This window comes from Orycteropus afer, unplaced genomic scaffold, assembly GCF_000298275.1.
Source record: "Orycteropus afer afer isolate SDZICR_OR568_19922 unplaced genomic scaffold, OryAfe1.0 scaffold00085, whole genome shotgun sequence".
Classification (NCBI taxonomy): domain Eukaryota; kingdom Metazoa; phylum Chordata; class Mammalia; order Tubulidentata; family Orycteropodidae; genus Orycteropus; species Orycteropus afer.
Genome location: NW_006921672.1, coordinates 10,829,376 through 10,840,081, shown reverse-complemented (window position 1 = coordinate 10,840,081; position 10,706 = coordinate 10,829,376). Strand labels below are relative to the sequence as shown.

Genomic DNA, 10,706 nt, shown 5'->3' with positions numbered 1-10,706 from the left:
TCGAATTGTCTCCGCTCGTAGCAACCCTGTGCACAGCAGAATGAGACACTGCCCGGTCTTGTGCCAGCCCCATGATCCTTGCTATACCTGAGCCCATCGTAGCCCAGCTACTGTGTCAGTCCATCTCCTTGAGAGCCTTTCCTTGTTTTGCTGACCCTCCACTTTACCGGGGAATGGTTCCTTCTGACAACTTGACCAAAGTAGGTGAGATGAAGTCCAGCCATTCTTGTTTCCAAGGAGCATTCTGGCTGCACTTCCTCCAGGACAGATTTGTTAGTCCTTTTGGCAGACTTTGATACTCTTAGTATTCTTCTCTAACACTGTAACTCAAAAGCATCAACTCTTCTTCAGTCTTCCGTATTCATTGTCCAGCTCTCACATGGGTAAGAGGCGATTGAAAATACCATGGCTTGGGTTAAGCACACCTTAGTCTTCAAGGAGGCATCTTTACTCTTCATCACTTGAAAGAGGTCTTTTGCAACAGATTTGACCAATGTGATATGTTGTCTTATGTCTTGACTGCTACTTCCGTTGGTGTTGATTGTAGAACCAAGTAGTATGTCCTCATAGTAGGACTATTATTTTTCCCTTTTACAGATGAGGAAACAGGCATGGGACAGTAAAGTTATTTGCCCAAGTTCACCCAGCTGACAAACAACAAGGGCATCCTTCAGACCCAAGCAGTCTGGCTCCATGCCAGACCCCATGTGAAAGGGTCAGGAAAGCCAGCTGTGTGTGGAGGTCAAGAGGGGAGGACCAGGGGCTTTGAGAGCCCCATTGCAGGAATGTCCTCAGCTACACTCCTGATCGTCCATCCTCCCACTCCCCAGAGGACAAGCTCAGAGTCATGAGCCTTCTAAGGGTACCTATTAGTTTTGGGGCAGAAACCCGACTTGCCATTGATGGGGTATCTGTCCCTTGAGGGGCCTATCTCAGGGACAAGGAGTGTGGCTGCTTAGGCTTCCTGCTAGAAGTTGGGAGTACATGGCTGTGGGTGTCCTGTCCCCTCCTCCAGCTCAGTTTGCCCAGCTGGCCCAGCTGAACCCCCAGGAGCGGCTGAGCCGGGAGACGGCCCTCCAGCAGAAGCAGGTGTCGCTGGAGGCCTGGCTGCAGCGCGAGGCCCAGACACTGCAGCAGTACCGCGTGGTAAGTGGGGTCTTGCGTCCTCCTGCCAATAGTGGGGTCCCGCCCTGAGCTCTCCAGGGACCAGGAGGCCTGGACAGAGCCAGAAGGAGAGTGAAAGCTAGTGCAGGTGGCTGGATTTGGCTGGATTCCTGAGGCAGAGCAGCCCTGGGAGGGGACAGGCCTGTGAGGGGCTGGTCCTTGGGCCCTGGACTTCTCCATGGAGCCCTGGGAGGTGTTCTTGGGAGGCCAGAGGGCCTGCTCTCCCCCGGCCCCTAGGAACTGGCTGAGAAGCACCAGAAGACCCTGCAGCTGCTGCGGAAGCAGCAGACCATCATCCTGGACGATGAGCTGATCCAGTGGAAGCGGCGGCAGCAGCTGGCCGGGAACGGAGGGCCCCCTGAGGGCAGCCTGGATGTGCTGCAGTCCTGGTACTGCGGGGAGGGAGGGCAGGCGGGAGGGGTGCTGGTCCCGGGCTCGTCTGCCCCTGAGCAGATGTGCAGCTGCTGCCCTGTGTTGTAACAGTCCTGTATAACGCGTGGCTCTGGTTCCTGGGACTGGCTTTGTGCCCACCCCGAGTACCTCCGCCAGGGGCCACAGGCTTGGGGAATAGGGTGGGGCTGAGAGGGTGCAGAGTGACCCAGGGCTTGTTGGACAAGTCACGGTCCCTTGTGTTCCTATTTCTCTGCATTCTGAAGGGTAGCTCTTCTCTGCAGTAGGGGCAGGTGCTGGCTGAGGCCCTACTGAGTGGGGCTGGGGCTGTGTCTTGGAGGTTCTCCCAGGCTGGGGGCCCCTCAGCCTTGGGCTTGGTGGAGGGGGACATGAAGTCACTGTCCTTCCCGTTGGCCTTGGGATTCCCACGCAGGTGTGAGAAGCTGGCCGAGATCATCTGGCAGAACCGGCAGCAGATCCGCAGAGCCGAGCACCTGTGCCAGCAGCTGCCCATTCCGGGTCCTGTGGAGGAGATGCTGGCTGAGGTCAATGCCACCATCACAGACATCATCTCAGCCCTGGTGACCAGGTGACTGCTGCCCTTGGCACGTCCAGAGAGGCAGGGGCAGCCCCACGGTGGCCGGCCTGAAGGGGCAGTGGGTGCCTTCCCCGTCCAGGGGCTCGTGCATGAATCTGCTCTCTCTGCCTCTCGCCACTGCCCTTCTCTGTCTCTGGTTGCTATGGCTGCTTAGTGCTGCCCTTGCCCAGTTTCTGCTGAGGCCACTACACGGGCTGCCCTTGCCCCTTGCACACGTGCCAGCTGCTGAGAAGTTCCTTTCAGTCCGTCTCCTCTGCTGTCCTCTTGTTTCCCATTAAGCTCTCTGAGATCAGAGGCTGTGCCCCAAGCTCTTCCTGTGCCTCCTGGGCCCTGGGCAAGGCAGCCTCTCAGGCAGAGGGCCCTAGAGCCTTTTCCCTGAGCTGGCCTCTCATCATTTGTGTGGTCCCTTGTGTCCCCTGCAGCACATTCATCATTGAGAAGCAGCCCCCTCAGGTCTTGAAGACCCAGACCAAGTTTGCAGCCACCGTGCGGCTACTGGTAGGCGGGAAGCTGAACGTGCACATGAACCCTCCCCAGGTGAAGGCCACCATCATCAGCGAGCAGCAAGCCAAGTCTCTGCTCAAAAACGAGAACACACGCAAGTAATTGGGCTGCTTCTTCTCACTCCTGTTCTCCTTGAGTCCTTGTGGATGGGAAGGATGTAATCCTGCCTCTTAGGTAGCTGTAGAATCAGCAGAGACCTGTTAGTCCTTTGGGCCTCTTGTAGCTCTCAGAGAAGGAAGCCAAAGGAGCTCTTCTATGAAGATACGATTCTGTGTCATTTACAAGAGATAACATAGAAGAACGTTTTTTGGAAATTTTATGTCGCTAATAGTTGCTCTGAAAGACCTAAGTTTTTCATGACCTTGTTTATTTCCTCCTACCCCAAATATGTGCTCTGACCCTGTGTCCCTGCTGGGAGCCTGGAATGGATGTGGAGCTGGGGTTTCTCTCTGATTTGCAGTGATTACAGCGGAGAGATCTTGAACAACTGCTGTGTGATGGAGTATCATCAAGCCACAGGCACCCTCAGTGCCCACTTCAGAAACATGGTGAGGAAGGAAGAAGGATGAGGTTTTCCTTATTGTTGGAGGCTTTTGTCACTGTTTTTTGTCTTCCTTGCAGTCCCTGAAACGTATTAAAAGGTCTGACCGCCGAGGAGCAGAGTCGGTGACCGAAGAAAAATTTACCATCCTCTTTGAATCACAGTTCAGTGTTGGTGGAAATGAACTAGTTTTTCAGGTCAAGGTAACCATCCCCCCTTTTAGCTGTGTGTACGTACATATACCAAACAAAAAAAAAACTTGCTGCCATCAAGTCGGATCCGACTCATAGCAACCCCTCCCTGGGTTTCCAAGACAGTATCACTACAGAAGTAGATTGCCCAACCTTCCTTCTGAGGCGTGGTTGGTGGGTTTGAACTGCCAGCCTTCTGGTTAACAGTCAAATGCCTTAAGCACTGCACCTCCAGAGCTCTTGTATTTACACATACTCCTTACCAACTGTCTTGTTATCCTGCATTTTGCATCTATGATAATAGTCAAAAATTGACTATTTGCACATTAATGACATACATTTGGAAGAAAGAACACTTGAGGTGATCAGTGAGAGTAATGCTGGCTGTGATAGTTAGGGTTATGGGTCATCTTGGCTGGGCCATGATTCTCAGTGGTTTGGCAGTTAAGTGGTGATGTAATTTGGCAGTTATGTAATGATGTAGTCATCCTCCATTTTGTGATCTGATGTAATAATCATCCTCCTTTTTTTTTTTTTTAATGTCAATTTTAGCATACCAATCTCATCTTTGGAATCTAACCATGTCAGTAACTTAGGAATGGGTATACTTCATAAATATCCCAAGAGGATTTATTTTCTCATATTACCCTCTTTTTGACTATTGATGAGCAGAAAATGGGTAAATCTCTTCCTTTGAATTCATCTCTTAGCTCTCTTAAGACAAACAAACAATAATGAACCAAAGTAGCTGAGGTTTTAGGTAAAAAATGAACTTTGAGAAACATCACCCAAGATGAATTTGAGTTTGACTCACAGCTACAGTAAGTTTTAGACATTTATTCCTTGTTATTATTTTCTCCCCAAAATATCTCGACTGATTTCTCTTTTTTCTCTCTTTGCCACTTTGAGAAGCTTACTCCATCCATCAGAAATCGCTATGCACCATCACATTACAAATATCTACAATTCCTAAGACTGTACCATTTTGAAAAGTCCTGCTGTTCCTGGAGCCATTCAAATTCTGTATTCTAGGATGACATTTAGGAGCCCTTGTGGCACAATAGTTGAGCACTTGGCTGCTAACCAAAAGGTGGTGGTTTGAACCTACCCAGCAGCCTAGCAGAAGAAGGCCCTTGCAATGTGCTCCTGTAAAGATACAGCCTAGAAAACCCTATGAGACAATTCTACTCTGTCGCATGGGTCACAATAAGTTGGAATTGACTCAGCATCACCCAACAATAACAACAGAATGGCATTTACAGGATGAAACTTGAAGAGACAATGAGTGTTTGCTAATGAGATTTTAAAAATAAAACAGAAGAAAAGAGTGTGAGACTGGGGGCTCTCAGCCTTTCTCTTGTGTCTTTTTTAGACCCTGTCCCTCCCGGTGGTGGTGATTGTTCATGGCAGCCAGGACAACAATGCGACGGCCACCGTTCTGTGGGACAACGCTTTTGCAGAGCCTGTGAGTAGATTCCTTTGGTGTACAGGGCTTAAGAACTTGATGCTGGTGTCATGAATATCTGTCATGTATCATCTCCAAAAAAGCAGAGAAAAGTGCTATTTACCTTAGTAAGAAAGAGTGTGAGCTTTTCTGTCAGGCCAAGGTTTGAAACCGAGCTCTGCCACTTTCTCACTGTATAACCACGGAAAGTTAACCTCTCTGAGCTTAAGTTTCCAGTGTATTTCTGTAACACAGGGATTGTATGCCATAAAGTTGTTAGGAGGATTTCTTTAGATAACATGCAAAATGCTTGTCACATAGTCATACTCAGAATTATTATTTTTTTTATTATTATTTTATTAAATTATTATTTTAAATAACTGGATGAAACCATGAATGAGATTTGAGACTCTCAAGTTCTATCTTACCCATACTCTTACGAGTTTATTGTAGCTTAGAGGATGCCTTGTGTCATCTTCCTTCCAATAAAGGATGATGACTTTGAAGGTCTTTTCCAAATCCTAGGTTCTGTGATCCATTCCAGGTCTCTCATGAAGAACAAAGAGATGCTTTGTCTCAAGGAACAAGTATGATTATATGGATTTGTGCACCCACATGCTATCTGAATACCACTAGTGTGTTGCTTAATGAACATTTTCAAAATATTTCAGTAGGCCAAGTACTGTGTTGGGTATTTCCAGTAGAGACTGGTCCATAAGAGCAATGACGTGAGGGTTATCGTTGTTACTTCACCTGAGTATAACGTGGGACATAAAGTGCATCTTTCTCTAATGGCTAAGTTAGAAGAGTCTTATTTAACATTCCTAGTGGTCCTTGTCCAGGCAAAAAGCATTTTTATTGCAAAAGAGAAATTTTATCAGAGATTCTATATGCTTGCGCTACAAACCCTGAGTTTGAGCCTCCCTTTAAAAAAGGCTCTGCCTGTATCTTGTCCTGATCAGCCTCCCGGGTAGGAGTGCCGTATCTCCTCTCATTTCCTTCCATGTCCACAGATCTCCCTCCCTATATAGCCTTGACGTCTCCTGCAACATGTAATTGCTAGAGTATCTTGGCTAAAAAAGTGAGCATTTTCAACATTTTCTGTTATGGTTATGACTGGGGCACGTCTTATACTATTTTGAAATAAATAAATAATTCTGGGAATTGATTCTACAGATGTATTTGTATAGGTGCCCAGATGACACAAGGGCATTGCAGCCCTGGTTTGTAACAGCTAAAGTTTGGAAGCTCTTAACACAGATGGCTACCTATGGAGCTCTACATAAATAAAGTATCATTCATTCATACAGTAGAATAGTTAGCAGCTGTAAAAGAGAATGAAGAATTTTCCTTATGCACTGATACAAGGTCTCCCACATAGAGTATGAAGTGAAAAAAGTGATATGCAGAACGTGGATTTTGTGGTACCATTTATGAAAAAAGAAAAAGTGTGTATGTTTGCTAGTGTGTACAGAGTATCTCCAGAGATACACTCAAAAAACTAGATTAGGTGCCTTTGAGGAGAAGAACTGGGAAACTGGGGCACAAGGATGGGAAAGGGACTTCACTAGGTAGCCTTCTATATATTTTGAATATTGTGTGAAGAAATTGCCTACTCAAGAAAAAATTATAACTAAAATGAAGTGCTGCAGCTGAATGGGATGAAAAACAGTTTATTAAAAATTCATATTCTAATCTCTTTCTTAGCTAGAAAAGTCATCCAATTCATAATTTCCACTCCTTTTGCTTTGAGCTAGAGTTACTGGCTTAAGGTGCACACATACGTACACACTCTCTGTACCTAGGGGGCCAGTCTGTTAGATTTCTCAATTCCCAATGAGATTACCCTGTAAGAGCCAGACCTTGCTTATGTTGTGTTTTTGTGGCTATTAGTGTCTAGGAAAGGACTGTGGGCTAGCAGTGCATTTACCAAGCAGCACAGAGAGGATGGGGTTACCTTTTAAGTCATGAGTGAAGAAGGGGAAGATGGGCCCTTCTGAATTCTGCAGAACTGCACACCCTGAGAAAGTCTGAATTTATTCTCAGGTTCTGTGAGAAAAATGTATGTGACAAATGTACGTAACTGCTTCAGGCCATAGATAGTTTTATTTTGCAGGTTGAAGGAATTAAGTCAGGCAACTGTTTTCTCATGAGAAGTCTGGCTTCTCTCCCTCCCAGGGCAGGGTGCCATTTGCTGTGCCTGACAAAGTGCTCTGGCCGCAGCTGTGTGAGGCCCTCAACATGAAGTTCAAGGCAGAAGTGCAGAGCAACCGGGGCCTGACCAAGGAGAACCTCGTGTTCCTGGCACAGAAGCTGTTCAACACCACCATCAACCACCTGGAGGACTACAACAACATGTCTGTGTCCTGGTCCCAGTTCAACAGGGTGAGGACTGTGGCCACCAGCTGCTACCTTAGACCAGTCTCTCAAAACCAGATATCTTTAGGAACCTCCCTTCCTTGGGCCTTTGTTCTTCATTCTAATAAAGTGTACCAAAGTAATGGGAAGCTTCTGGATAGATGGACTAGTCAAGAGTTATCCAGATCTTAGGGAGAAAATTACATATTTGCATATTTAAATAAGTTGGACTTTGGATATACATTCCTTTATAAAGGAAACAGCAAAGCAAACATTCACCTAACTCATGGGAAGTGACGCTCTTGGGCCGATCAGAATTGCATCGTTCCATCCTGTTCACTCTCTAATGTTCCCTGATGTGTAATGTGAAGTCTGGCTCCCATGGAACCCCAAACCTCAAAAGGGGATGCTAGTGAAGGACCTTTTTCCTTTGCAAAAAAGAAAAATGCAAACATTGTTGTGGAGTTGGATCCGACTCATAGCGACCCCTCCTTGGGTTTCCAAGGCAGTATCACTACAGAAGTAGATTGTCCAACTTTCCTTCCAGGGAGTGGCTGGTGGGTTTGAACTGCCAGCCTTCTGGTTAGCAGTCAAGTGCCCTAGCCACTACACCACTAGAGTATCTATTAAATGTGGCACATGTCAAATATTTCATGGATTTTTCATTTAACTTCTATTTATTTTCTTACCCACTCACCAGAAGAGTTTCAAATGCTCTTAATTCAGGTAGCTGATAGCTGAGTCCTTAACTCTTTTAAATGGTTTTGTGTTAAGAAGTTGGCCAGTGTCTTTGTTGGTCATCAGGGAAGGTTTCGTAGGGGATGCAGGAGGTCTCCATGACCTGTCTTTGCCCTTGCAGTGAAGCACCTGCCTTCCAGTAGACTCATGGAACTGGTAGCAAGCTGTGTAATGGAGGGGGAGCTGAGGCCCCACAGTGCAGTCTAACCCAGTTCACATTTATGAGTCTCCTGGGCATTTTGTTAACATGCATACTCTGACTCAGCAGAAATTCTGTACATCCTAAAAGCTCCCAGGTGATGCTCATGCTGCTGGCCACAGACCACACACTGAAAGTAGCAAGGGCCTAGTCAGCCCAGATCCTGAGAAAGAATCTGTAGCAGGACTCCACTGGGTGTTAGTAATCCCCACTTCCCGTCTTTTCCTCTCTGCTGTTTTCTGGCTAAAGAACTGTTCGGTAAAATTGAGGTAAAGAAAAAAAAATCCGTGGTCATTGAGTCACTTGCAACTCATGGCAACCATGTGTGTGTCAGAGCAGAATTGCATTGCATACGGTTTGCAGTGGCTGTGATCTTTCAGACGCAAGTCACCAGGAGTTTCTTTCAAAGCATCTCTGGGTGGATAGTATGCTTCTGACAGTGTGGATATGTGTTTCCATTTGCTTTTCTTCAATTAAAGTTACATGCCTCTTAGCATTGTTCTCGCTCTCTTCTGTTCATTGTTGTGTGTATTCAACCAGGAGAATTTACCAGGACGGAACTACACTTTCTGGCAGTGGTTTGATGGGGTGATGGAAGTGTTAAAGAAGCACCTCAAGCCTCACTGGAATGACGGGTGAGAATCGTCATTTTTTTAAGTGAGCAGTAGAGTAAGAGAGTCCTCTTTCTGGCATCAAAATGTCACACTCTGTCCCTGCTCCTTTGGCTTTTGTGATCCAGGGCCATTTTGGGTTTTGTGAACAAGCAACAGGCCCATGACCTACTTATTAACAAGCCAGATGGGACCTTCCTGCTGAGATTCAGCGACTCTGAGATTGGCGGCATCACCATTGCTTGGAAGTTCGACTCTCGTGAGTGCCCTTTCTTTTGTAGGCCACGTCTTGGCTCATTAAATGCTTTTGTTGCTAAATTACTTTAACAAACAAATTTATTTGTTAGAGCCAGTACTAATTATAGGAAACACAAGTGCGTGACACAGCTTCCCATAATGGGGCTGACTATATAAAGTCTAATTACAGTCGGCCCGCCATATCTGTGGGTTCCACATGCCTAGATCCAACTGCAGATCAAAAATAATGGAAAGGAAGTGATTATATGGTCAAAGCAATCCCTCAAAGGCTAAGAGGGACATAAAGTGATTCTTACACAGCATTTACATTGTCTTAGGTATTATAGAAATCTAGCGCTGATTGAAAGCATACGGGAGGGTGTGTGTAGGTTATATACAAATTCTACTCCATTTTATAAAAGGGACTTAGCATCTGCAGGGTCTGGTATCTGCAGGGGTCATGGAACCAATGCCCCGTGGACGCTGAGGGATGGATGACTGTATATCCTTATCCACACCTGTTTCTAGATTGGAACAAATGCAATGATACTCTAAGTAACTATTTTAAAATCTGCTTTCTTCCCCTACATTTTCCCTACCAGTAAATTTATTGGAAACATCAGTTTTGCTGTTTCAGTATTGTGATGAGTGTCCTTAGATTGCTGTTTGCACATATTCTTAATTATTCCCCTGGTGGAGATTTTTATGATGACTTTATCTACAGTGTGTGGTTATTTTAATGGGAGATTTTCATGGGGTGATTTTAATGTGAGTTTTAACATGTAGTATATTTGGGTTTTAAGATTCCCTGTTCAGAAGTCATGTTAGAATAGTGATTATTCTGTTTATTGGCATAGAGGAAAGAATGTTTTGGAACTTGATGCCTTTTACGACCAGAGACTTCTCCATCCGGTCCCTGGCCGACCGTTTGGGGGACCTGAGTTACCTAATCTACGTGTTTCCTGATCGGCCCAAAGACGAAGTGTACTCCAAGTATTACACACCAGTTCCGTGCGAGCCTGCCACTGGTAACAATGTTCGCATTCTGATTTGATTTTGTTGTGATTGGGGATTTTTTGCTTTTTCCTTTTGATCTTTGTGTGTCTCTCTCTCTTGCATGGAACCTTAACAGTTAGACTTCAGTTACTGCTATTTGAGCATTACCCAAAAACAAAACCAAACTCACTGCCTTCGACTCATAAAGACCCCCATTGTATTTCCAAGGCTGTAAATCTTTACAGAAGCAGACTGCCTCACGTTTCCTCTGCAGAGTAGCTGGTGGGTTCAAACCATTGATGTTTTGGTTAGCAGTCAGATGACTTAACCACTGCACCACAAGAGATCCTAGAGCATTATCCAGGGCAGATATAAATTCTGGGCTGCTTTCTCCAATCAAACAGAAAACATCTGCCACTGACCCCAGATAGCAAATTGAAGAGAACAAACTGGTTTTAATACACGCTAGATCACAGTAAGTTAGGAAGTTTAAAAGTTTCCAAAACAGAGATGGTCTTATTGTTTTCTGAGCACAAAAGAAATCTGCATTTATTGTCAAATTTTCAGAAAAGTGTTAAAAATAGTCATCATCCAACATCCTCCCGTCTAGAGATGAACCAGTGGAAACAATTAGTGACTATCCTCCCAGTCTCTATAGGTGTCGTTGTTGTTATTGGCCATGGAGTTGATTCCAGCTCTTGGCGACCCCACGTGTGACAGAGTTGAACTGCTCCG

General features: G+C 45.7%; 1 protein-coding gene across 1 annotated transcript in view; it reads left to right on the top strand.

Annotated features, from left to right (window-relative positions):
- STAT5B (signal transducer and activator of transcription 5B) overlaps positions 1-10,706 on the top strand; it is a 30,844-nt gene that overhangs the window by 11,708 nt on the left and 8,430 nt on the right. Inside the window, exons 5-15 of the mRNA XM_007942155.2 lie at positions 1,016-1,146; positions 1,402-1,553; positions 1,988-2,143; positions 2,575-2,754; positions 3,117-3,204; positions 3,278-3,400; positions 4,761-4,853; positions 7,011-7,217; positions 8,668-8,762; positions 8,867-8,997; positions 9,833-10,003. Coding sequence (XP_007940346.1) covers positions 1,016-1,146; positions 1,402-1,553; positions 1,988-2,143; positions 2,575-2,754; positions 3,117-3,204; positions 3,278-3,400; positions 4,761-4,853; positions 7,011-7,217; positions 8,668-8,762; positions 8,867-8,997; positions 9,833-10,003 — 1,527 coding nt within the window. The remainder of the gene's footprint in view (positions 1-1,015; positions 1,147-1,401; positions 1,554-1,987; positions 2,144-2,574; positions 2,755-3,116; positions 3,205-3,277; positions 3,401-4,760; positions 4,854-7,010; positions 7,218-8,667; positions 8,763-8,866; positions 8,998-9,832; positions 10,004-10,706) is intronic.